Genomic DNA, 27150 nt, shown 5'->3' with positions numbered 1-27150 from the left:
TTCAAATCCACCATCCAGGAGCCTTTTCCTGTTCAAATCCACATTCCAGGAGCCTTTTTCCTTTTTGGAAGGGAAAATGAGATTTTCCTGGCTGGTTCCTGGGCTTGTTTCCCTGCTCATTTCTGCTGGCCACGGGCTGCTTGTTGAATATTCCCATTCCTCACCTTTTTTTGGGCTGGAACATCAGGACTGGGAGGACTGGGATGCTTCCCAGTGCCCCTGGGGCTGACAGGACTGGGGACAGGAGGGTGGCACTGCCAGGAATCCTTTCCAGCAGCTTCCCAAATACTTTTTTTTTAGGGATAAATGGATTTGCTGTCACCAGGGGATGTTTTTTCTCCCCATCCTGGTGTCCCCAGAGGAATTACTGCCTACAAGATTCACTCTTCCCTCAGTTCTTAGCGTGGATACTGATTAATCATGCTCTAATTCATGGAAAAGCGGGTTTTTTTCCTCAAACCATCACCCAGTTGCTGCAAAGTTTTGCAGCTGTGGGTTTGTCTGCACGCTAAAGTGATTTTCCCACGTGCCTTTCACCTCCTTCCCCAGAGCATAATGAAGCTGAAGATTCCCGGAGATGCCTGATTGGAAAGCTTTGAGGGGAACAAAGTATCTTTATTTTTCCCGAATAAATTCCCGTGGCAAAGAATCCCGGAGAGAGTGGGGCTCACGCACTCCATCAGCTGCATCTTGTTAGTAAACAAATGGCATTTCCCCATCAATTTACTAATGCTAATTGCCACTTTGAGGCTACAGGCAGGTTTTGAAACAAAATTATTCCTGGCCCGTTCATCCCAGCAGCTGTCCCTGAATGACACGGAATATTGATGTGGCTTTTATTGGGAAAGGAGTTGGCTTTGGTGGAGAAATCATCAAGCCACAGCCCTGCTGAAGAGTTCCAGTGACCAGGAAGGAAAAGCTTGGCAGAGGGAAAGGAAGGGAAGTTCAGGGAAGGGAAGTTCAGGGAAGTTCAGGGAAGTTCAGGGAAGGGAAGTTCAGGGAAGTTCAGGGAAGTTCAGGGAAGTTCAGGGAAGTTCAGGGAAGGGAAGTTCAGGGAAGGGAAGGGAAGTTCAGGGAAGGGAAGTTCAGGGAAGGGAAGGGAAGTTCAGGGAAGGGAAGGGAAGTTCAGGGAAGGGAAGTTCAGGGAAGGGAAGTTCAGGGAAGGGAAGTTCAGGGAAGGGAAGTTCAGGGAAGGGAAGGGAAGTTCAGGGAAGGGAAGGGAAGTTCAGGGAAGGGAAGTTCAGGGAAGGGAAGTTCAGGGAAGGGAAGTTCAGGGAAGGGAAGTTCAGGGAAGGGAAGTTCAGGGAAGGGAAGGGGATGTTTTCTGCGACCCTGCAGAGTCGGATTGTTCTGAGGATGATGAAGGATATGTGCAGAGGTTTTTCCCTCCCTCACCTCCTGATCTTTGTTGGGATCCAGCTGCTTTTCCCTCTGCTCCTCTGGGATTGGGCAGCTCTGATCCCTCTGGCTCTGGACACTGCCTGGGAATCGCTCCTTTATTCCCAGGATGTGGCAAAGCCAGAAAAAAATGGGAAGGGTTTTTGTGGCAGCGGGTTTGTCTGAAATCCCGAGAGCCCCGGGGCGTGTCCCAGCCCTCGGTGAGCGGCAGGACCGGCCCCATCCCTGCGAAACGCCAAAAAAAATCTCTTTGGGATGGTCCCTCCCAGGGGTCTGCGCTGGGAAATGGGAATGTTTGGAAATGACCGGTCCAGCCCTTCATCCTCATCTGGGTGCCCAGCAAGGCTCCCTTCCTTCTCTATGTGTCCTCCAGAGCCAGAATCTCAAATCCAGCCCTTCATCCTCAGCTGGGTGCCCAGCACATCCTCCTCTCTTTTACCTCTCTCCTCCAGAGCCAGAATCCCAAATCCAACCCTTCATCTTCATCTGGATGCCCAGCACGTCCTCCTCTCTTTTCCCTGTCTGCTCCATACCCAGAATCCCAAATCCAGCCCTTCATCCTCAGCTGGGTGCCCAGCACATCCTCCTCTCTTTTCCCTCTCTCCTCCAGAGCCAGAATCCAATCCAGAATTCATCCTCATCTGGATGCCCAGCACATCCTCCTCTCTTTTCCCTCTCTCCTCCAGAGCCAGAATCCCAAATCCAGCCCTTCATCCTCAGCTGGGTGCCCAGCACATCCTCTCTTTTCCCTCTCTCCTCCAGAGCCAGAATCCAATCCAGAATTCATCCTCATCTGGGTGCCCAGCACATCCTCCTCCCTTTTCCCTCTCTCCTCCAGAGCCAGAATCCCAAATCCAACCCTTCATCCTCATCTGGGTGCCCAGCATGGCTCCCTTCCTTCTCTGTGTCTCCTCCAGAGCCAGAACCTCAAATCCAACCCTTCATCCTCAGCTGGGAGCCCAGCACATCCTCCTCTCTTTTCCCTCTCCTCCAGAGCCAGAATCCCAAATCCTCCATCAAGCTCTGCTGGAAGCAGGGAAAGGCTTCCACAGGTGGGATTTTTGGGGCTGTCTCATCTCTCGAGGAGCGGTGGCACCTCCGAAATCAGCCAGAGCTATCCTGGTGCACCATTTGTGCCGCTCAGGAGCCTCGCAACAGGTCCCACGCTGCCTTTGAGCTTCGTGGCAGAAACGAGGGCACATTTGTGTCTGAATTGCTGCCAGCCTCCCAATCGCTGTTCCCTCTCAGCCGTCAGCACCCTTCCTCCGCTCGGCAAGGAGCTGATAATGGCTTGTTTGTGCCTTCCCCACGCCGGGAAAAGGGCTGGGAGCAGGCTGGGATGGGAGCAGGCGTGTGGCAGGAGCTGTCAGGCTTCCCCTCCTGGCAGACAGCAATAATTAGTGGCTGGAGGCAGCGCCTCTGTCTCGGTGCAGAATGAGTTGTTTTTCTCCTCGCCCCGAAGGGAAATCTCTGCGTGGGACTCTGATGCAGCTCCCTGCAGCGGCTGTGAGCTGGGAGATCCCTTCCTCACCTGGAGTTTTCCCTTTTCCCTCCCCTCTGGCTCAAGGGTTGGTGCAGGATTGAGCTGAAACCGGGGGGCACTGGCCCCTCCCTGCTCGGGGATTGCTGCCGGTGGGAGATGTGTGCCATGATTTATTTATCCATCCATACTTTTCCATACATCCCAGAGGGTTTGTGGAATGCCCTGGGCTGGATACCTGGAACAGAGGCTGGACAGAGTTAAAGTGGGTATTTATTAAAGGCCTTTGGCAGAAACACCTTGGGCAGTGCAGGAGATGGACACAGCCACGAGATTTTCAGGCAGATATAAGCTTGGTCTATTTGCATATCAGGGGGTTAATTGTCCAATTAACAGCTTCAGGTAATGAAGTCACAATCCCCCAGTTGGATTCACTTTTGGTTTACACTTTTCAGGCCTGAGGCTGCGATGATGATCTTGGTTCTCAGGCCTGGAAGGATTGTTTTGTCTGCCCAGACTGTGATGAGCCCAACACTCTGTGTGGAGCTCAGAGTCACACACTAACCCAGCACAGGGATTAGTGAAAAATAAAAATACTGAAATAAACCACTGAAAAATGAAAAGCTCAAAGTTAAGGCATCAGCTGGATGGGAGGGGAGTGCAGGGCAGGGCTTTGCAGAGCTCCATCTCCGCTCCCTCCCGGAGCTTCGCTTCCCGCTGATCTGTTGTGTGGGATGGCTGGATCTGAAAATAGCCACCTTCCCTCCTGGCACCGGGATGTGTCTTTCTTCCCAGTCTGCCGTGTGTTAAATCTGGTTTTTGGTGGTAACGATGGGGAAGGGGTGGGATGAACACCACGGAATTGGCTGGCGGCTCGGAGCCCAGCGGGGACGTGGCAGCGCTTTGGGCAGTGCTGTGTGTCCTGCTGCTCGCAGGGAATGGGGAATCCCAGGGCTGGGTCCCTTTCCTGAGCCTGGCCCCTGCTCCCAGCCAGCAGGGAAGTTTTTCCAGCAGCATTCCGAGGTTTTGGTGCTGGGAACAGCCCCCAGAGCTGTCTCAGAGCCAAACCCCGCTGCTGCCAGCGCTGTCTGCCTCCCTCTCCAGCACCACCTGCTTGGCACAGCAGTCATGGGAACAGCTGGAATGGAATTGCTTCCTAAATCCAGGCTGGAAACAGAGTTCAGTGAGATGGGGCTGCGAGGAGTCCCTGGGAGGAGATGGCACCGGGGCTGTCCTCGGGAAAAGCAGCTCAGAAACCTCCTGACCTGCTCTTCATCCTTTCACAGCCCTGTCAGTGACTGCAGTGACTGGATCAGGGCAGCCAGACACAGTCCAGAGGTGGTTCTTTTTCATGATTATTATGATATTATTATTATTTTTCACGCTGCCACCGCTGGGTGCTGCAGCGCGAGCCCGTCTGTACAATAGTAGCTGAACATTCATTCTTCTGCTTCCCCGGGCTCCTGTGGCTGCCACACATGACTAAGGAGCAAAAACAATCTAGTGAGTGACTCATCCCTCCAGAGAAAGTGGGATGGGAGCAGCAGGAGACAGCCAGCATGGAAACGGCATCCGCGGGGAGCTGGGCTGGGCTGCACCGAAGGCTTTGGTCATCCTGCTTTGTAGCAGGAATCTTCAAGAAATCAGAGCATTTTCTCAGCGAGGTGGTGAAGTTAAAACATAAAATCTGCTGGTTCTTGGCCCCTGGGTTCGTGTGGGTTCTCAGCTGGTCGGTGTCTCAGGAGGATTCACCGCGTGGAGGAACGAGGTGCTGCTGTGGCCTGGCACCACAGCGTTCCCCAGCTGCTCCTGTGTCGTGTCACGGTGTCCCCAGCCCATCCCCTGGGGTGCTGGGCATCCCTGCAGCTCCCCAGGGCAGTGGGAGCTGGGTTTGAGTCTCCCTTTCCTTCCTCTTGCAGATCAATGAGCTCAGCAACGTTCCCGTCCCCGTCATGTTAATGCCCGATGACTTTAAAGCCTACAGTAAGATCAAGGTGGACAATCATCTCTTCAACAAGTGAGTGGGAGCTTCCCAAGCTCTCTGTGCTCAGAGCTCTGGGCTGTGGGGCAGACTGGCCTGGGGGAGGCTTCTGGGCTCTTCCCAGCTGTGTTTCCAGGAGGATCCAGCGTGGCTGGGCACGAGCCCCTGCCCTGTGTGACAGCGTGTGGGGACAGCTGTGACAGCGTGTGGGGACAGCTGTGTGCAGGGACAGTGTGTGACAGTGACAGCGTGTGGGGACAGCTGTGACAGCGTGTGGGGACAGCTGAGTGCAGAGACAGTGTGTGACAGTGACAGCTGTGTGACAGTGACAGTGTGTGGGGACACCTGTGTGCAGGGACAGTGTGTGACAGTGACAGCTGTGTGACAGCTATGTGGTGACAGTGGTGACAGTGTATGTGAGGACAGCTGTGTGACAGTGTGTGTGAGGACAATGGTGACAGTGTGTGCAGGGACAGCTGTGTGACAGCGTGTGCAGGGACAGTGTGTGACAGTGACAGCTGTGTGACTGTGTGTGAGGACAGCTGTGTGACAGTGTGTGTGGGGACAGCAGTGACAGCGTGTGTGGGGACAGCTGTGTGACAGTGTGTGTGGGGACAGCTGTGACACTGTGACAAAGCCACCGAGGAGGGGCACAGGCAGCCATGGTCCCCTCAGGTGTCCCCTCAGGTCCCCTCGCCATCCCGGCCCTGCGGATCCTGCGGAATTTCCTGGGAGAGATGGATCCCGTGGGCAGCCACAGCAGAGAGCTGCCCTAACGAGGGGTGGCAGGGAGCCAGCGGGGACCTGCATTGCACTGCTGATCAATACTGATCAATGCGGGTCAATACTGATCAATACTGATCAATGCAGGTCAATACTGATCAATACTGATCAACGCGGGTCAATACTGATCAATACTGATCAATGCGGGTCAATACTGATCAATGCTGGTCACTGCTGGTCAATGCTGATCAATGCGGGTCAATACTGATCAATGGTGATCAATACTGATCAATGCTGATCACTGCTGGTCAATACTGATCAATGGTGATCAATGCTGGTCAATACTGATCAATACCAATCAATGCTGATCAATGCTGATCAATGTTGATCAATACTGATCACTGCTGATCAATGCCGATCAATACCGATCAGTGCTGATCACTGATCAATACTGATCAATGCCGATCAGTGCTGATGACTGATCAATACCGATCAATACCGATCAGTGCTGATGACTGATCAATACCGATCAATACTGATCAGTGCTGATGACTGATCAATACCGATCAATACCGATCAATACCAATCAGTGCTGATGACTGATCAATACCGATCAATACCGATCAATACCGATCAGTGCTGATGACTGATCAATACCGATCAATACCGATCAGTGCTGATGACTGATCAATACCGATCAATACCGATCAATGCTGATGACTGATCAATACCGATCAATACCGATCAGTACCAATCAATACCGATCAATACCGATCAATACCGATCAATACTGATCAGTGCTGATGACTGATCAATACCGATCAATACCGATCAATACCGATCAGTACTGGTCACTGCTGATCAATACCGATCAATACCGATCAATACCGATCAATACTGATCAGTGCTGATGACTGATCAATACCGATCAGTACCAATCAATACCGATCAATACCGATCAATACCGATCAGTACCAATCAATACTGATCAATACCGATCAATACCGATCAATACCGATAAATACCGATCAATACTGATCAATACCGATCAATACCGATGGCCGCACACGTGTCCCTGCCCCAGGGAGAACCTGCCGAGCCGTTTCAAGTTCAAGGAGTACTGTCCGCTGGTGTTCCGCAACCTGCGGGAGCGCTTCGGCATCGACGACCAGGACTACCAGGTACCGGCTAGCCCTTCCCTCCTGAGCCCGGGACAGGGGACACGGGGACAGGGGGACACGGGGACATGGGGACACGGGGACACGGGGACACAGGGACACGGGGACATGGGGACACGGGGACACAGGGACACGGGCAGGGGACACAGGGACACGGGGACACGGGCAGGGGCAGGGGACACGGGGACACGGGCAGGGGACACAGGGACACGGGGACACGGGCAGGGGCAGGGGACACGGGGACACGGGCAGGGGACACAGGGACACGGGGACACGGGCATGGGCAGGGGACATGGGCAGGGGACACGGGCAGGGGACACGGGGACATGGGGACACGGGGACACGGGCACGGGCAGGGGACACAGGCAGGGGACACAGGCAGGGGACACAGGGACACGGGCAGAGGGACACGGGGACACGGGCAGAGGGACACGGGCAGCACTGCCAGCCATGCCCACGGGCCCAGGGCTTCCACTAGCCCATGGCTTCCCAGGGCTTCCACAGGCCCACGGCTTCCACAGGCCCAGGGCTTCCACTAGCCCACGGCTTCCACTGGCCTAGGGCTTCCACAGGCCAGCGGCTTCCCACAGCTTCCAGTGGCCCAGGGCTTCCACTGGTCCAGGGCTTACACAGGCCAGCGGCTTCCCATGGCTTCCCCAGGCCCAGGGCTTCCCCAGGCCCAGGGCTTCCACAGGCCCAGGGCTTCCACAGACCCAGGGCTTCCACTGGCCCAGGGCTTCCACAGACCCAGGGCTTCCACTGGCCCAGGGCTTCCACTGGTCCAGGGCTTCCCCAGGCCCAGGGCTTCCACTGGCCCAGGGCTTCCACAGACCCAGGGCTTCCACAGACCCAGGGCTTCCCCAGGCCCAGGGCTTCCACTGGCCCACGGCTTCCACAGACCCAGGGCTTCCACTGGCCCAGGGCTTCCACTGGCCCAGGGGTTCCCCAGGCCCAGGGCTTCCCCAGGCCCACGGCTTCCACTGGCCCAGGGCTTCCACAGACCCAGGGCTTCCACTGGCCCAGGGCTTCCACAGACCCAGGGCTTCCACAGACCCAGGGCTTCCACTGGCCCAGGGCTTCCCCAGGCCCAGGGCTTCCACAGACCCAGGGCTTCCACAGGCCAGTGGCTTCCCATGGCTTCCCCAGGCCCACAGCTTCCACTGGCCCAGGGCTTCCACAGGCCCAGGGCTTCCACTGGCCCAGGGCTTCCACTGGCCCAGGGCTTCCCCAGGTGTCTCAGGGGTGGCCGGGGTGGGAGCAGAGGCTGGATGGATTTTACCCCCAGCTGTGGCAGAGCAGCGCAGGGGAGCCGAGGGAAGCTGGGGACGCTCGGTGTGGTCACCGTTTCTGCTTCCCAGCCCCACCAGAAAAGCTCTGCGGTTTTGAGGTGAGGGCTGATTAAACTGCCTGGCACAGACCCCTTGGCAAATGTCAGCCAGCAGCAAAGGGGATTTTTCTGTTTGCCTTTATTTTCCCCACGCTCTCTGGAGCCGTTGGCAGCAGCAGAGTTTTTTCCCCCGCTTCATTAAAGTTTTAAAAGCTTTAAATGCTTTGTTCTGAAAGGAAACCTCTGGGCTCACTTGCAGCATGACGTGGTCAATCTCTCTCTCAGAGCAGGATCTGCTGCAGGCTCCCTCTGCTGCCAGAGCCGAGGGAAGGGGACACAGCAGTGCCACTAATAAAAAAAAAAATACATAAAAAGAAAAAAAAAATAAATATAATCCAGCCTGAAACACAACATCCAGCCCAGAAACCATGGAAAACTTGCTGAGGATGAGTGTGGGTGATGTCAGAGCCCTCCCCATCTGTGATGAGGAGATGCTGGTGTGGGGACAGACGGGGGACAGGTGACAGCTGGGGCTGAGGGAGGAGCTCCCAGCCGGCCCCGCTACCTGGGGAGAGGCAGCAGAACAAAGGGCCGGTGTTGTGGCTCAGGGAATTGATCCCTGCAGTTTCCCTGGGATTTTCCAGCCCTGCTGCACTGTCTGGTTGCTAAGGGTGGAGACAGGGATCTACAGGCAGATGCTGCTGGTTGTCAGAAGAACAACCAAGCTATTTATACTCATCTTGTAGGTCCAGGGGTAAGAGCAGCTTTTGGTGCAGGATGGCCTGTGAAGAGTCCCCAAACACTGAGACTTTGGCCAGACTAAGCTGCTTTTTGATGGGAAAGCCAACAGGCCATTTCAGTTGTTTTGATCTAGCTTTCCTGAAGCCTTAGAAATATCCTGACTGTTCCTAAATCCCTGAGAGGAAATGCTGAGAGCTCCTGGCCTGTGTATCCTACATCTCTAAAAACCTTTCAGTAAAAAAAACGTGCCAGCAAATCAAGTGGAAGCCCTAAAAACATATCCAGACTTTTAAATAATTGGGTTTTACCCTCAGCAGCACCAACCCCAGAGTTCCCAGCTAGAGTGGGTGCCCTGAGCTGGTGCTGTGGGGCTGGTCCTGCTTCACAGGGAGTTCTGTGGGGCTGGTCCTGCTTCCCAGGGGGTTCTGTGGGGCTGGTCCTGCTTCCCAGGGGATCTGTGGGGCTGGTCCTGCTTCCCAGGGGATCTGTGGGGCTGGCCCTGCTTCCCAGGGGATCTGTGGGGCTGGTCCTGCTTCCCAGGGAGTTCTGTGGGGCTGGTCCTGCTTCCCAGGGGGTTCTGTGGGGCTGGTCCTGCTTCCCAGGGGGTTCTGTGGGGCTGGTCCTGCTTCCCAGGGGATCTGTGGGGCTGGCCCTGCTTCCCAGGGGGTTCTGTGGGGCTGGTCCTGGTTCCCAGGGCTGCTCAGGGGATCTTTATGGGGTGATCCTGCTTCCTGGAGCTGCTCAGGGGGTCTCTATGGGGCTGGTCCTGCTTCCCATGGGGGTCTCTGTGGGGCTGTTCCTGCTTCCCAGGGCTGCCCAGAGCGTTCTGTGGGGCTGATCCTGCTTTCCAGGGCTGCTCAGGGGGTCTCTATGGGGCTGGTCGTGCTTCCCAGGGCTGCTTAGGGGGTTCCCAGGCAGAGTGGGTGCCCTGAACTGGTGCTGTGGGGCTGGTCCTGCTTCCCAGAGCTGCCCAGAGCGTTCTGTGGGGCTGGCCCTGCTTCCCAGGGCTGCCCAGGGGATTCTGTGGGGCTGATCCTGCTTTCCAGGGGGTTCTGTGGGGCTGGCCCTGCTTCCTAGAGGTGCTTAGGGGGTCTCTATGGGGCTGGCCCTGCTTCCTAGAAGTGCTTAGGGGGTCTCTATGGGGTTGGTCCTGCTTCCTGGAGCTGCCCAGGGGGTTCTGTGGGGCTGGCCCTGGTTCCCAGGGGGTTCTGTGGGGCTGGCCCTGCTTCCCAGGGGGTCTCTATGGGGGTCTCTATGGGGCTGGCCCTCCTTCCCAGGGGGTCTCTATGGGGGTCTCTATGGGGCTGGCCCTCCTTCCCAGGGGTCTGTATGGGGCCAGCCCCAGAGCTGAGGGCAGAGGCAGCTCCCGGCAGCCTCCCCTCGCCGTGTGTGTCGCGCAGAACTCGGTGACGCGCAGCGCCCCGGTGAACAGCGACAGCCAGGGCCGCTGCGGCGCGCGCTTCCTCACCACCTACGACAGGAGGTTCGTCATCAAGGCGGTGTCCAGCGAGGACGTGGCGGAGATGCACAACATCCTCAAGAAATACCACCAGGTACGGTGAGTCCGGAGCCCCCCGCGCCCGCCCGGCCGCCCACCGGGGCTCTGCAGCTGGCACAGCTCCAACGGCGGGGCTGGGAAATGAAACTGGGTCCTTTGGGTGTGAGGGGTAAAATCTGAGGGGTAAAATTCTGAGGGGTAAAATCTGAGGGGTAAAATTCTGAGGGGTAAAATTCTGAGGGGTAAAAATCTGAGAGACAAAAATCTGAGGGGTAAAAATCAGGGACAAAAATCTGAGGGGTAAAATTCTGAGGGGTAAAAATCTGAGATACAAAATTCTGAGGGGTAAAAATCTGAGGGACAAAATTCTGAGGGGTAAAATCTGAGAGACAAAAATCTGAGGGGTAAAAATCTGAGAGACAAAAATCTGAGGGGTAAAAATCTGAGGGGTAAAAATCTGAGACACAAAATTCTGAGGGGTAAAATTCTGAGGGGTAAAAATCAGGGACAAAAATCTGAGGGATAAAGAAATCTGAGGGGTAAAAAATCTGAGGGGTAAAAAATCTGAGGGGTAAAAATCAGGGACAAAATTCTGAGGGGTAAAATTCTGAGGGATAAAAAATCTGAGGGATAAAAATCAGGGACAAAAATCTGAGGGGTAAAATTCGGAGGGGTAAAAAATCTGAGGGGTAAAATTCTGAAGGGTAAAAATCTGAGGGGTAAAAATCTGAGGGATAAAAATCAGGGACAAAAATCTGAGGGGTAAAAAATCTGAGGGATAAAAATCTGAGGGGTAAAATTCTGAGTGATAAAAAATCTGAGGGATAAAAACCAGGGACAAAAATCTGAGGGGTAAAAAATCTGAGGGATAAAAAATCTGAGGGGTAAAAATCTGTGGGATAAAAATCTGAGGAATAAAAATCTGAGGGGTGAAAAATCTGAGGGATAAAAAATCTGAGGGGTAACCTGTCAGCTGTTTGTGGGGCTGAGCCCCTTCCCAGCTGATGCTGGCCCTTGTATCAGTAAATGATGGGTCCTGGAGAGGTGAAATTTGGCAGTGCCAGTGCACGCCAGGCCTGCCACAGCAGGCTGGACACACACACGGAGTCACAGAATCCCAGGATTGGGTTATGAGGAACTTTTGAGATCTCCCAGCTCCACACACACAGTCACAGAATCCCAGAGTTGGGTTGGGATGAACCTTGGAGATCTCCCAGCTCCTTCACACACAGTCACAGAATTCTGGGGTTGGGCTGCAGGAACCTTGGAGATCTCCCAGCTCCTTCACACAGAATCACAGAATCCCAGAGTTGGGTTGGGATGAACTTTTGAGATCTCCCAGCTCCACAGAGTCACAGAATCCCAGAGTTGGGTTGTGAGGAACTTTTGAGATCTCCCAGCTCCACAGTCACAGAATCCCAGGGTTGGGTTGGGATGAACCTTGGAGATCTCCCAGCTCCACACACACACACACACACACACGGAGTCACAGAATCCCAGAGTTGGGTTGGGATGAACTTTTGAGAATTCCCAGCTCCTTTACACAGTCACAGAATCCCAGGATTGGATTGTGTGGAACTTTTGAGATCTCTCAGCTCTACACAGAGTCACAGAATCCCAGAGTTGGGTTGTGAGGAACTTTTGAGATCTCCCAGCTCCTTCACACAGTCACAGAATCCCAGAATTGGATTGTGAGGAACTTTTGAGATCTCCCAGCTCCACACACACACACACACACACACACACGGAGTCACAGAATCCCAGAGTTGGGTTGGGATGAACTTTTGAGATCTCCCAGCTCCTTTACACAGTCACAGAATCCCAGGATTGGATTGTGTGGAACTTTTGAGATCTCCCAGCTCCTTCACACAGTCACAGAATCCCAGAGTTGGGTTGGGATGAACCTTGGAGATCTCCCAGCTCCTTCACACAGTCACAGAATCCCAGAGTTGGGTTGGAGATCTCCCAGCTGACCCCCTGCCACGGGCAGGACAGCACTCCCTGTCTCAGGGAACAGGATTCTCACCCCTCCCACTCCTTCCCTGGAGGCTCCAGGAGCTGTTCCCAGCCTCCTTCCCTTTCCCAGGGGCTCCAGGTGCCTTTTCCACAGCCTCTGGCTGCGTTTGAGCGTTGCCAGAGCCGTGTGTGACCCACCTTTCCCTGCAGTTCATCGTGGAGTGCCACGGCAACACGCTGCTGCCGCAGTTCCTGGGCATGTACCGGCTCACCGTGGACGGCGTGGAGACCTACATGGTGGTCACCAGGAACGTCTTCAGCCACAGGCTGACCGTGCACAGGAAATACGACCTGAAGGTGAGGTTTGGGGGGGCTGGGGGCTCCTCCAGAGCTCAGGGTTGGGCCTGGAACCCCCCCACCCTCGGCAGGGTTCTGGAATTTTGGGGTTTGGGGAGGTTGTGGGTGGAGGATCAGTGTTGGTCCATTCCTCCAGCCCAGGAGCCAGAAGGGGGTTGAGAATTGATTTTGTAAATGCTTTCATTGTTTTCCTGCATGGAGAAATGATCTGGTATCAGTGAATTCATTTGGAATGTGACCCATAGTACAGAAATTATATTTATTTATTTTACTTTCGTTGTGTTCCTGCATGGATGAATCAAGTGGTGTCAGTGAATTAATTTGGAATATGACCCATAGTGCTATAATGATATTTCCTTTATTTATTTTACTTTCATTGTTTTCCTGCATGGAGAAATTATCTGGTATCAGTGAATTCACTGGGAATATGACCCATAGTACAGAAATTATATTTATTTATTCTATTTTCGTTGTGTTCCTGCATGGACAAATCAAGTGGTGTCAATGAATTCATTTGGAATAGGATCCATAGTGCAGAAATTTGTTTGACTTTCATTGTTTTCCTGCATGGAGAAGTGCTCTGGTATCAGTGAATTCATTTGGAATATGACCCACAGTACAGAAATATTTTCTTTATTTATTTTACTTTCATTGTTTTCCTGTATGGACAAATCAACTGGTGTTAATGAATTCATTTGGAATATGACCCATAGTGCTATAATGATATTTCCTTTATTTATTTTACTTTCATTGTTTTCCTGCATGGACAAATCAAGTGGTGTCAGTGAATTCATTTGGAATATGACCCATAGTACAGAAATATTTTCTTTATTTATTTTGCTTTCATTGTTGTCCTTCATGAACAAATCAAGTGGTGTCAATGAATTAATTTGGAATAGGATCCATAGTGCTATAATGATATTTTCTTTATTTATTTTACTTTCATTGTGTTCCTGCATGGACAAATCAAGTGGTGTCAATGAATTCATTTGGAATATTCACATTGATCACATTTCACGTTGAATATTCCACATTGATGGACATTTGGGGAAAGAATGGAGTGGAATCCCTTCTTCATGGAAGTGATTTCATTGAGAGAATCTGCTGGGAGCTTCCTCTGTGCTTGGGAAAGGTCCCATAGTGCAGAAATTATATTTTCTTTATTTGTTTGGCTTTCATTGTTTCCCTGCTTAGAGAAATTATCTGGTGTCAGTGAATTAATTTGGATCCATAGTGCAGAAATATTTTCTTTATTTGTTTGGCTTTCATTGTTTTCCTGCATGGAGAAATTAAATGCTGTCAATGAATTCATTTGGAATATGACCCATAGTGCTATAATGATATTTCCTTTATTTATTTTGCTTTCATTGTTTTCCTGCATGGACAAATCAAGTGGTGTTAATGAATTCATTTGGAATATTCACATTGATCACATTTCACGTTGAATATTCCACATTGATGGACATTATATTTTCTTTATTTGTTTGACTTTCATTGTTTTCCCGCATGGAGAAATTAAATGGTGTCAATGAATTCATTTGGAATGTGACCCATAGTACAGAAATATTTTCTTTATTTTGCTTTCATTGTGTTCCTGCATGAACAAATCAAGTGGTGTCAATGAATTCATTTGGAATATGACCCACAGTGCAGAAATTATATTTTCTTTAATTTTTTTTTTTTTTTCTTTATCAGGGCTCAACAGTATCCAGGGAAGCAAGTGACAAGGAGAAGGTATGGAGCCATCCCTGGGCTTTCCTTTCTGCTGGTGGGAGCAGCCAGGATCCAGCTGAGCTCCCTTTTCCCTGACAATTCCTGTGCTCTTCCCAAAGCCCTTCCCATCCTCGGTGGATTTTGGGCAGCCAAAAAAAGCCCAGCCTGAGCTGAGGCAGCCCCAGCCCCTCCCCTGGCAGCAGCCTGGCCACTTTGACCTCAGGCTTTTCATTACAGGCCAAGGATCTCCCAACCTTCAAGGACAACGACTTCTTGAATGAGGGGCAGAAGCTGCACGTTGGAGAAGACAGTAAAAAGAACTTCCTGGAGAAGCTGAAGCGGGACGTGGAGGTGAGTTTCCCTGGGGACAGCTCTGCCCTGTGTCCCATCACTGCATCCTCAGCTCCAGGGCTGCAGCAGGGGCTGCACAGCTCCTTCCTGCATCTGCTGGGGGCCTCTGTTGCTGCATCTGCAGCTCTGTTGCTGCTGAAGATGAACAGATCACACAGACACAGGTCCAGTGACTCGATCTTCTCGAGTGGTGGCCCGGCTGGCTCAGTGAGGAGGTTTCTCTTCACTCTGGTTTCGAGCCAGCATCTGTTTGTGGGGTTCACTGATTTTCTTCAAGAATTCAAGTCTATAGAGCAAGTAAAGAAATCAGAGGGGGACTCTCTCTCTCTGGTTTGCATTCCACAGTTTATTTCTGTGAAGGGGAATCCAAAGGACGAGAGACAAAGGATTTGGGGTCTGGGGGGGTCTCTTTTAACAGGGTTTCTCAGAGGGAGGGAACATCAGAGAAAGAACCAATTATTTTTCTCAGTTAGTACATCTTACAAACTTTCTACAAATCAAGGTTACACACACCCAGATAAGAAATAACAGACACCAACTTCTTCAAATGCCCACAGAGGTGTAGGAGTATTCTCCAGAGAGGGACAGAGGGGGAGAGAGGGGGGGTCTTGGTTTCCTGGCAGCACAGGGGGGAAAGAAAGGGAAGGTAAAAATGCCCTCTCAGCTTCCATAGCTCACAGGCATTCTGGGACAGGAAAAACAGAGTTACAAACTTCCCTGTTGGAAAGAAGGGTCTCTCTTCTCCCAGCCCCGTGCTTTCCTGGGCTAAAGAAACTTCCAGCAGCTGGAAATGCCAGCAGGGTCTTCTCTTTACTCTACACGGCCTCTCACCGTGGTGCTGAGGAGAGAAACTTCAGTAACCACGGTAACTTGACGCCAGGTAAACAATTAGGAGAAAGAGAAGCTGGGGGGGGGGGAAATCACAACTAAAAGATGAGAAAAATACATTTCAAGCTATCAGCTACAACAGTCCAGGTGTGGTGAAAGGAAGAGAAAGTTTATTTTTCCTCCCAGGATTTATAGGTTTCTGCCCACAGCCAGGGATTGGGTGGTCAGGATAACACTTTCTCACTGCACTGGCCATGAGAGATGCCCATCACAAGACGTGGAACAGAAAGAATGTACACATATCTATGTTTACAGTTACTGTCCTGGGAAAGTCTTTAGGAAACCATGTCAGCAAGCTCAGAAGCTGAGTTTTCAGGGTGACACAGCTCCCCTGGAGCCACCAGGGCTTCGTCTCTCGCTGCCTCCAGCCGTGCCTGGGGAGACACCGCGGGGCAGGGCCGAGCATTCCCAACCTTCTCCCTCCCTCCCGCCTCTCTCCCAGTTTTTAGCCCAGCTGAAGATCATGGATTACAGCCTGCTGGTGGGCATCCACGACGTGGACCGGGCCGAGCAGGAGGAGATGGAGGTGGAGGAGCGGGCAGAGGATGAGGAGTGCGAGAATGATGGGCTGGGGGGGAACCCCATCTCCTCCTACGGGACCCCCCCCGACAGCCCCGGAAACCTCCTCAACTACCCCCGATTCTTCGGGCCCGGGGAGTTCGACCCCTCCGTGGATGTGTACGCCATGAAGAGCCACGAGAGTGAGTGGGGGCAGCTGTGGGGGGCAGGGGAGGGAGGATGGAGGGCAGGGAAGGTGTGGGGAGCTGTGGGGGAAGGATGGAGGGCAGGGAAGGTGTGGGGAGCTTTGAGGGAGCTGTGGGGGAAGGATGGAGGGCAGGGAAGGTGTGGGGAGCAGGGGAGGTAGGATGGGAGGGCAGGGAAGGTGTGGGGAGCTGTGGGGGAAGGATGGAGGGCAGGGATGTTGTGGGGAGCTTTGAGGGAGCTGTGGAGGGAGGATGGAGGGCAGGGATGTTGTGGGGAGCTGTGGAGGGAGGATGGAGGGCAGGGATGTTGTGGGGAGCTGTGGAGGGAGGATGGAGGGCAGGGAAGGTGTGGGGAGCTGTGGGGGAAGGATGGAGGGCAGGGAAGGTGTGGGGAGCTTTGAGGGAGCTGTGGGGAGCTGTGGAGGGCAGGGAAGGTGTGCAGGAAGGATGAAGGGCAGGGCAGGTGTGAGGGAGTTGTGAGGAGCTGTGGGGGAAGGATGGAGGACAGGGGAGCTGTGGGGAGCTGTGGGGGAGCTGTGGGGAGCTGTGGAGGTCAGGGAAGGTGTGGGGAGCTGTGGGGAGCTGTGGAGGGAGGATGGAGGGCAGGGAAGCTGTGGGGAGCTGTGGAGGTCAGGGAAAGTGTGCAGGAAGGATGAAGGGCAGGGCAGGTGTGAGGGAGTTGTGGGGAGCTGTGGAGGAAGGATGGAGGGCAGGGCTGTCCCAAGCTCAGCAGGGTGGCAGGGAAGGTGTCCCAGAGTGGCAGGAAAGGTGTCCCAAGGTGGCAGAGGCTGTCCCAGGGTGGCAGGGAAGGTGTCCCAGAGTGCCAGGGCTGTCCCAAGGTGGCAGAGGCTGTCCCAGGGTGGCAGGGAAGGTGTCCCAGGGTGGCAGGGAAGGTGTCCCAGAGTGCCAGGGAAGGTGTCCCAGGGTGGCAGGGCTGTCCCAGGGTGGCAGTGGCTGTCCCAGGGTGCCAGGGCTGTCCCTGCCCAGCGCCTCTGCTCTGCTGGGCAGTCCCTGGCGCTGGCTGGAACAGGGATGGTGATGCCTGGACAGGGGTGGCACGTTCAGAGAGCCTCTGGTGGGCTGGTGCAGACATCTCTGCCCTTCTGCAGCCTCCAGCTGCCTTGGCTGTCCCTGTGAATTGCCCCAAACCGGCCCTGCCAGTGTTCCTGGAGGGGAAAATGGAGCTGGAGGTGCCCAGGGGGTGTTTCTGGAGCTGGGGTGCAGCTGGAGGTGCCCAGGGGGTGTTTCTGGAAGTGGGAATGGAGCTGGAGGTGCCCAGGGGGTGTTTCTGGAGGTGAGGATGAATCTGGGGGTGTTTCTGGAGATGGGGTGCAGCTGGGGGTGCCCAGGGGGTGTTTCTGGAGGTGAGGATGGAGCTGAAGGTGCTCAGGGGTTGTTTCTGGAGGTGGGAATGAAGCTGGAGGTGCCTGGGGGTCTGAGCCCCTCTCGTGCCTCGCAGGTGCCCCCAGGAAGGAGGTTTATTTCATGGCCATCATCGACATCCTCACGCCCTACGACACCAAGAAGAAAGCTGCACACGCTGCCAAGACAGTGAAACACGGGGTGAGCACGGGGGGCTCTGGGCACTGATCTTCCTGCCAGGGTGGGAACTCCCCAGTGCCTGTGCTCAGCACTTCCCCCCGTGCCTCCTCAGGGTTAGCTTTTCCCTCTGCTTGCTTGGGATAATTCGTATTTCCATCCCAATTTTGGAGGTGCTGGAGGGATGGACTGGCACCCTGGGGTCACTGCTGTGTGTCCTGGCTCAGGGTGACACCCTGGGGTCACTGCTGTGTGTCCTGGCTCAGGGTGACACCCTGGGGTCACTGCTGTGTCCTGGCTCAGGGTGACACCCTGGGGTCACTGCTGTGTGTCCTGACAGCCAGGGTGACACCCTGGGGTCACTGCTGTGTGTCCTGACAGCCAGGGTGACACCCTGGGGTCACTGCTGTGTGTCCTGGCTCAGGGTGACACCCTGGGGTCACTGCTGTGTGTCCTGGCTCAGGGTGACACCCTGGGGTCACTCCTGTCCTGGCTCAGGGTGACACCCTGGGGTCACTGCTGTGTCCTGGCTCAGGGTGACACCCTGGGGTCACTGCTGTGTGTCCTGGCTCAGGGTGACACCCTGGGGTCACTGCTGTGTGTCCTGGCTCAGGGTGACACCCTGGGGTCACTGCTGTGTGTCCTGGCTCAGGGTGACACCCTGGGGTCACTGCTGTGTCCTGGCTCAGGGTGACACCCTGGGGTCACTGCTGTGTGTCCTGGCTCAGGGTGACACCCTGGGGTCACTGCTGTGTCCTGGCTCAGGGTGACACCGTGGGGTCACTGCTGTGTGTCCTGGCTCAGGGTGACACCCTGGGGTCACTGCTGTGTGTCCTGGCTCAGGGTGACACCCTGGGGTCACTCCTGTCCTGGCTCAGGGTGACACCCTGGGGTCACTCCTGTCCTGGCTCAGGGTGACACCCTGGGGTCACTGCTGTGTCCTGGCTCAGGGTGACACCCTGGGGTCACTCCTGTCCTGGCTCAGGGTGACACCCTGGGGTCACTGCTGTGTGTCCTGGCTCAGGGTGACACCCTGGGGTCACTCCTGTCCTGGCTCAGGGTGACACCCTGGGGTCACTGCTGTGTGTCCTGGCTCAGGGTGACACCCTGGGGTCACTGCTGTGTCACCCTGAGCCACCCTGGGCTTCCCAGCAGGACATGGAATCAGGGAATTGCTAAGGTTGGAAAGGACCTTTAAGGTCAAGTCCAGCCCATGCAGCAGCACCATGGGGAGTTTGTATGGGATCATGGAATGATGGAATGATGGGATCATGGAATGATGGAATGATGGGATCATGGAATGATGGAATGATGGGATCATGGAATGATGGGGTCATGGAATGATGGGATCATGGAATGATGGAATGAGCTGGGCTGGAAGGGACCCATCGAGACCATGGAGTGCAGCTGCTGGCCCTGCACAGAGCCCAAATCCCATCCCAAATCCCACCCTGGGAGCTCAGGCCGCCTCGGGGCGGTGCCCATTCCCTGGGGAGCTGTTCCAGTGCTCAGACACCCTCTGGATGGAAAACCTTTTCCTGGGATGCACCCCAGCCCTGCCTGGCCCGGCTCTGGAGGCTCTGGAGGAGCACACAGGAGCTGGCCGGTGCCGGGGCTGGAGGCACAGCTGAGATCCCTGTCCTTGGGCATCTCTCCAGCCTGAGGGGCTTTGTCTTAGCCAGGGGTCCTCCCCAGCAGGGGGGCTGTGCCCCTGACCCCTGCTGAGCCCTGCTGACCCCTGCTGAGCCACCCTGACCCCTGCTGACCCACCCTGACCCCTGCTGAGCCCTGCTGAGCCACCCTGACCCCTCCTTACCCACCCTGACCCCTGCTGAGCCCTGCTGAGCCCTGCTGACCCACCCTGACCCCTCCTTACCCACCTGACCCCTCCTTACCCCTGCTGACCCACCCTGACCACTGCTGACCCCTGCTGAGCCCTGCTGACCGCTGCTGAGCCACCCTGACCCCTGCTGAGCCACCCTGACCCCTGCTGACCCACCCTGACCGCTGCTGACCCACCCTGACCCCTCCTTAACCACCCTGACCCCTGCTGAGCCACCCTGATCCCTGCTGACCCACCCTGACCCCTCCTTAACCACCCTGACCCCTCCTTACCCCTGCTGACCCACCCTGACCCTTCCCTGACCACCCTGATCCTTCCTTGACCCCTCCCTGACCTTTCCCTGACCCCTCCCTGACCCTTCCCTGACCCCACTGACCCTTCCCTGACCCCACTGACCCCTCCCTGACCTTTCCCTGACCCCTCGCTGCCCTCCTGAGCCCTCCCTGACCCCCCTGCTCTCCTTGACCCTTCCCTGACCCTTCCCTGACCTCACTGACCCCTCACTGCCCCCTCGCTGCCCCCCTGCCCACTCTGACCCCTCCCTGACCCCTCCCTGACCCCTCCCTGACCCTTCCCTGCCCTTGCTGACCCTTCCCTGAACTCTCACTGACCCCCCTGTCCCCGTGTCCCCCTGACCCTTCCCTGTCCCACTGTCCCCCTGTCCCTGTGTCCCCCTGTCCCCCTGTCCCCGTGTCCCCCTGTCCCCGTGTCCCCCTGTCCCCCTGACCCCCTGTCCCCGTGTCCCCCTGTCCCCCTGTCCCCGTGTCCCCCTGTCCCCCTGACCCCCTGTCCCACTGTCCCCCTGTCCCCGTGTCCCCCTGTCCCCCTGTCCCCCTGTCCCCGTGTCCTCCTGTCCCTGTGTCCCCCTGTCCCCCTGTCCCCCTGTCCCCGTGTCCCCCTGTCCCCGTGTCCCCGTGTCCCCCTGTCCCCGTGTCCCCCTGTCCCCCTGTCCCTGTGTCCCCCTGTCCTCCTGTCCCTGTGTCCCCCTGTCCTCCTGTCCCCGTGTCCCCGTGTCCCCCTGTCCCCGTGTCCCCCTGTCCCCCTGTCCCCCTGACCCCCTGTCCCCGTATCCCCCTGTCCCCGTGTCCCCCTGTCCCCATGTCCCCATGTCCCCGTGTCCCCCTGTCCCCCTGTCCCCGTGTCCCCCTGTCCCCGTGTCCCCCTGTCCCCCTGTCCCCGTGTCCCCCTGTCCCCCTGTCCCCGTGTCCCCCTGTCCCTGTGTCCCCCTGACCCCCTGACCCCCTGTCCCCCTGTCCCCGTGTCCCCCTGTCCCCATGTCCCCCTGTCCCCCTGACCCCCTGACCCCGTGTCCCCGTGTCCCCCTGTCCCCGTGTCCCCCTGTCCCCGTGTCCCCCTGTCCCCGTGTCCCCCTGTCCCCATGTCCCCCTGACCCCCTGACCCCCCCGTCCCCCTGACCCCCTCTCCCCCTGTCCCCCTCTCCCCCTGTCCCCCTGTCCCCCTGTCCCCCTGTCCCCGTGTCCCCGTGTCCCCCTGTCCCCGTGTCCCCCTGACCCCGCTGTCTCCCCGCAGGCCGGGGCCGAGATCTCCACCGTTAACCCCGAGCAGTACTCGAAACGCTTCAACGAGTTCATCTCCAGCATCCTGACATAGTGCAGCCTCCTCCCCTGCTCCCGCCGGCCGCGGCCATCCTCATCCTCACCCCCTCCTCGGGCCGCCGCCGCCGCGGGATCCCAGCTCACAGAAGTGCCCAGATCCCAGATCCGAGGGCTTTTATCCCAACGAGCCAAGTGCATTTTGTTCCGGCGCCGCTCTCCTCCTCCGTGCCCAGGAACGCTGACGGTCAGTGCGAGCGGCGCCCGCTCCACAAAACCACTCCTTGTTTTTTTCTGTGTCGTTGTTGTTGTTGTTTTATGGGACTGGCTTTCCTCGCCAGAAAAGACAAAAAAAAAACAAACCCCACCCAAACCGATCAAACCCCACCCCTTTTATTTCCCTCTCGGTAGGAATTGGAAGGAAAATAGCTCACCATTTCAAGGATGGGAATATAATTCTGATAAAAGGAGGAGTTCGCTGAATTTTTAGGTAAATTCAGACTTGGGACACTTTATATTTTTTTTGGTTAATTTAAGTAACAAAAGGAAAAAACACATAAAAAAAAAAACAAAACCAACGACAAAAAAAAAAAAGCCACAAACCTTTTTTTGTAACTGCACTTGATTGATGAGAAAGATGAGGGAAATGAACATCTACCAAAGATGATCTCTAAAAAAATAATAATAATTAAGAAAAAGGGGTAACTCCTAAAAAACAATCAGTGTGAGAAGTGAGAGAGGCATTGAGCAACCTCAGCTCACGACGTGCTCGGACCTGGGGTGATTTCAATTGGCCAGCTCTGAAGATTGAAAGAAAGATTAAAAGAAAAGAAAAAAACATTAAAAAAAGGCATTTTTATACCTTTAGGATAAGATTTTTTGGTCATTCCCTCAGTGGGGAACGGCTCTGAGGTCACCATCACAGTCCTGCCAGTGTTAATTAGCTAATTAATTATTCAGTCTTCCTTCCCCCACCCCACCTGCAACAGGTACTTGGATCTGTGTCCTGGCAGAGGTTCCTGGGTTGGTTTTTGGTGGGATTTCTGCTGGAATGTCACTTGCACAGTTGGAATCGGGCTGGGAGCTGCCCTGGGCTCGGGGCTGAGCCCCTCTCAGCGACCCTCCAGGAGTGGAAATGGTGGAAAGACTTCTCTTCTTCCAGCCCCCTCCTCCCCGTGAAGGATTTTGGGACTGATTGGAGCGACTGAAATCGTCCTGTTTTATCTCCAGAACGCTTTTAACCCTTCCCCACAGCCAAGCTGGGCAGACTCACCGTGGGTTTTGTTCGCTCTGCTGCTGCACAAGTTACACAACTTCTGGTTCTTCCTTTTTTTTTTTTTTTTTTTGGATTTGTCATTCTCTTCTTTTTTTTTTTTTTTAATTTTTATTTTTAATTTCCTTTCTCTCTTCAAGCAGGATTTAGGAGTTTTGAACAAATCCTCTCTGCAGTTGAAAACACACAGTTGCTTAATCTGCCTTGGAACTGTTTTTTCACACATGCCTTTGTTCGGGGAGCGTCTGTCCTGTGCTTGTAGCGGTTTTTTTGCTGTGTGGAATTTTGGTCCTTTTTCACAGATAACTGGTGCTCATCACATCCTGGTAATTCCCCTAAATTAACCCTCTGATTCTCTCAATCTGGGGTTTGTGGGAGGGGGGGGGGGGAAGTTTTTAACAATTTTTATTTGGTTTTGATTTCTTTTTCATCCTCCTCCCCTCCCTATTTCCCATTCCTGAATCCCCCCCACCTTGAGGGGGGCTAAAATCAGAGCCCCCCACCCCCTGAGGGTGCACTGTAAATAGAATTTGGGAAAAGGTGAAAAATTAGGGATCCTGATGGGATTTGAGGATTTTTTTTTAGTCATTCCCTTTTGTTGTGGCTGCTTTCTGCTGCCCCTGTGGAGCTGGAAAAGCCACGACCCCAAAAAAAAAAAAACACCTTAAACAAAGAAAAAACAACAAAAAAAAAAAAATTAGGGAGGACTTGGAGCTTCGTTTTGTGGGCATTATTTTGGTTGCTTTTCTCTTAATAAGCACTTAAGTTTACTGCTAATTAGGAATTAAAAACCAATCACTTTTTATTCCTGACAGTTTTTTTTAAAAACAAACAAACAAACAAAAAAAAATCTGCATTGAATCTGCAACTTTGGTAAGTTTGCCCTTCTCCTTTTGGGAGCTGTTTTATCTCAAAATCATCTATTTATAAAACAAAACTAAATAAATGAAGAGGAGGATAAAAAATAAAATAAAAATGGGGGGAGGAGGGAGAGCAGGAGGTGGTTGAACACCACAAATCAAACCCAGAGAAAAAGGGGAGGTGAGGATGGCAAAAATCTCCTTCCCTGAATTCTGGAATAAAAGAATAAAAAATCCAAACCCAGGGGAATTCCTGCAGAAATCCTTACAGAGTTCTGCCAAAAAAAAAAAAGAAGGGCTTGAGAGCAGGGAATATTTTCCTTTTCCAGGCTGGGGTGAAATTTGGCTGTTTCAGGGGAGCCCCACAGGGATTTTTCCCTTTAGCACTGTCCCATCTCGTGTATTTAAAGTGATTTAAATGCAATTTTCTCACCTAATGCAACCCAGGTATGGAACTTTGTTTAACAGAAGTTGGTTTTTTTTTGTATATTGTTTACATTTGGAGAAGTAGCATTACCTTAAAAATGCTAATTTTTGTTTCTAGACAGTATTTTTATTACCAGGACAAGAAGTGAAACTGCAAATATTTGATTTGTTTTTAAAAGGGATTTTTTTTTTTTTTTGGTTCTTTTTCTTTGTTTTGTTTTATTTTTTTTCCTTTTAAATCTTGTTTTAGGTCACTTTTTTAACTCAAGTATTTAAAAAAAAAATGAAAACCCAGCCCTTTCCATTCTGTTTTTCCAACTGCTTGTGCTAATTCCTTGTTTTTGGTGTGGATTTAATTATTCCCGTCCTCAGCATGGACTGACAGGATTTCCAGCAGAATTCAGGAATTTTTTTGGCAAAAAAACAAAACAAAAAAAAGCAGAATTTGCTGCAGTGGAATTCCAAACAATGAGTGAGCAGCAGCTCTCCCTGATCTGATCTAAATTCCCAAAATCTGCTGGGAGCTGGGAATTTCCTGCTGGGAATTTCCTGCTGGGAATTTCCCTGTTGGGAATTTCCCTGTTGGGAATTTCCTGCTGGGAATTTCCTGTTGGGAATTTCCTGCTGGGAATTTCCTGTTGGGAATTTCCTGCTGGGAATTTCCTGCTGGGAATTTCCCTGTTGGGAATTTCCCTGTTGGGAATTTCCTGCTGGGAATTTCCTGTTGGGAATTTCCTGCTGGGAATTTCCTGTTGGGAATTTCCTGTTGGGAATTTCCTGCTGGGAATTTCCCTGTTGGGAATTTCCTGTTGGGAATTTCCTGCTGGGAATTTTGTGCTGGGAATTTCCTGCTGGGAATTTCCTGCTGGGAATTTCCTGTTGGGAATTTCCTGCTGGCAATTTCCTGCTGGGAATTTCCTGTTGGGAATTTCCTGTTGGGAATTTCCTGCTGGGAATTTCCTGCTGGGAATTTCCCTGCTGGGAATTTCCTGTTGGGAATTTCCTGCTGGGAATTTCCTGTTGGGAATTTCCCTGTTGGGAATTTCCCTGTTGGGAGATCTGAGATCCCAGGGGAGCCGGGGGCAGCTCTGGGCAATGAAGTGCAATAAATCCACTGCAAACACTGAAATCCCATCCAGGGAATCCATGGAATGGGATCCTGCTGGGATCTGGGAACACCCCCGGGAGGTGCCTCTGGAATTTGGGAGAATCTCCAGAATTCCCTTTGGAATTTGGGAGAATCCCCAGAGTTCCTTTCCTCTGGAATTTGGGAGAATCCCCTGAGTTCCTTCCCTCTGGAATTCAGGAGAATCCTCAGGAGTTCCTTCTGGAATTTGGGAGAATTCCCCAGAATTCTCTCTGGAATTTGGGAGAATCCTCAGGAATTCCCTCCAGAATTTGGGTCAATCTCCAGGAATTCCCTCTGGAATTTGGGAGAATCCCCAAGAGTTCCTTCCTTCTGGAATTTGGGAGAATCCCCAGAATTCCCTTTGGAATTTGGGAGAATCCCCAGAGTTCCTTTCCTCTGGAATTTGGGAGAATTCTCAGGAGTTCTCTTGGGAATTCTTGAGAATTCCCCAGAATTCTCTCTGGAATTTGGGAGAATCCTCAGGAATTCCCTCCGGAATTTGGGAGAATCTCCAGAATTCCCTTTGGAATTTGGGAGAATCCCCTGAGTTCCCTTTGGAATTTGGGAGAATCCCCAGAATTCCCTTTGGAATTTTGGAGAATTCCCCAGAATTCTCTCTGGAATTTGGGAGAATCCTCAGGAATTCCCTCTGGAATTTGGGAGAATCCCCAGGAATTCCCTCTGGCCTCTGCCTGTGTTTCATCCCGAGAGCCACAATCATGGAATTCATCTGGAATTCACCCCCTGGGGATGGAATTCATCCTTTGGGGATGGAAAACTCAACCACTTTCACTTTTATTTCCTTTTGTTTTGTTTTTGGGGGGGGAGGAAATTCCTGCTTTCCCAAGCTGAGGATTCCCAGCCCGCTGAGGAGGTTGTGGATATTCCCAATCCATGACTACTATGCAGTCCTTTTTTTTTGGAAAATTCCTGGAATTTCACCCCCAGCTGAAGGATTTTTTTTTTCCCCCAAAATCAAGGTGGGGGTGAGCCCAGCCCCAAATTCCCAAATTTCCCGTTCCTGCAGAGCCCCTGCCCCTCGTCCTGGATTTTTGGGATGGATCCCATGGATAACTGGGATCCAGGAGCTCTGGACATTTTGGTTTTTTTTGGTTTTTTTCACTCAAAAAAACCCGATTTAAAATCCCAAAATTTAAATCTGGATGGGAGCAGCTCCCACACACAGGTCACGAGGCTGGGCAGGGCTAATCAGTGCAACTGAATTTAAAAACAAAAAAATAAAAAAAAAAAATAAAAAAATAAAAAATGTGAATAAATTAAGCTTAACCTAAAAACTAAAAACTAAAAAAAAAAATAAAATAAATTAAGAAAAAAAAAAACTTAAAAAAAAAGGAAAAAAAATATGGAAAAAAAAAAACAAAACCATTCTAGGATTTTTCACTGCTGTTTTTTAAATAGGAATTTGAAGTCCTCTGTGCTTGTCTGTTTGCTAGGAGCAGTTTGAGACACTGTTACTGTTTTGAAATGCATGCATGTTACGAGATGAGTCTCCAACCAGAGAAAAAAAAACAAACAAAAAAACAAAACAAAACAAAAAACAACAAAATAAAATTAAAACTTTGTGTACACCTGGGCCCTCCCCACTGTGCTCTTTGACCTGGAGGGGACAGGACAGGGGGAAAACCGGGAAAAGGACGGAATTGAAATGGGAAACTGGGGAGAATTCCCTGCCTGGGAGGGTGGGGAGGGGATGGGATGGAATTCCCAGGGGGAATTGTGTTAATTCCTTGGTTTTGGTGTGGATTTAGTTATTCCTGTCCTCAGTGTGGACACGTTGGACTGACAGGATTTCCAGCAGAATTCAGGAGCATTTCCAGAATTCAGGATGATTTCCAGAATTCTGGATAATTGCCAGAATTCAGGATCATTTCCAGAACTCGGGATCATTCCCAGAATTCAGGATCATTCCCAGAATTCAGAATCATTCCCAGAATTCGGGATCATTCCCAGAATTTAGGAGCATTTCTGGAACTCAGGATCATTCCCAGAATTCAGGATCATTCTCAGAATTCAGGATCATTTCCAGAACTCAGGAGCATTTCCAGAACTCAGGGTCATTTCCAGAATTCAGGATCATTCCCAGAATTCAGGATCATTCTCAGAATTCAGGATCATTCCCAGAATTCAGGATCATTCCCAGAATTCAGGATCATTCCCAGAATTCAGGATAATTTCCAGAATTCAGGATCATTCCCAGAACTCAGGATCATT

At 52.8% G+C, this 27150-nt stretch overlaps 1 protein-coding gene across 4 annotated transcripts in view; it reads left to right on the top strand.

The window, feature by feature from the left end:
- The window catches only part of PIP4K2B (phosphatidylinositol-5-phosphate 4-kinase type 2 beta), a 30238-nt gene extending 3731 nt beyond the window's left edge, over window positions 1-26507 (top strand). Inside the window, exons 2-11 of one of the 4 annotated variants that reach the window (XR_009279657.1) lie at window positions 4798-4895; window positions 6667-6763; window positions 10202-10381; window positions 12493-12639; window positions 14335-14373; window positions 14590-14703; window positions 16034-16292; window positions 17755-17858; window positions 21208-25038; window positions 25141-26507. Coding sequence is in view for 3 of the 4 variants with exons in the window: in XM_058857845.1 (XP_058713828.1) it covers window positions 2685-2720; window positions 4798-4895; window positions 6667-6763; window positions 10229-10381; window positions 12493-12639; window positions 14335-14373; window positions 14590-14703; window positions 16034-16292; window positions 17755-17858; window positions 21208-21288 (1128 nt within the window). In the remaining variant the exon portion in view is untranslated. Of the gene's footprint in view, window positions 1-2669; window positions 2721-4797; window positions 4896-6666; window positions 6764-10201; window positions 10382-12492; window positions 12640-14334; window positions 14374-14589; window positions 14704-16033; window positions 16293-17754; window positions 17859-21207 lie in introns of those variants that run through there. The other 3 variants (XM_058857845.1, XM_058857843.1, XM_058857844.1) reach the window with 3 other exon arrangements.
- Window positions 26508-27150: the final 643 nt, after the last annotated feature.

This window comes from Poecile atricapillus, chromosome 27, assembly GCF_030490865.1.
Source record: "Poecile atricapillus isolate bPoeAtr1 chromosome 27, bPoeAtr1.hap1, whole genome shotgun sequence".
In the NCBI taxonomy this organism is placed as follows: domain Eukaryota; kingdom Metazoa; phylum Chordata; class Aves; order Passeriformes; family Paridae; genus Poecile; species Poecile atricapillus.
The sequence above is the reverse complement of the archived record's forward strand: the minus strand, read 5'-3'. Positions and strand labels throughout refer to the sequence as shown.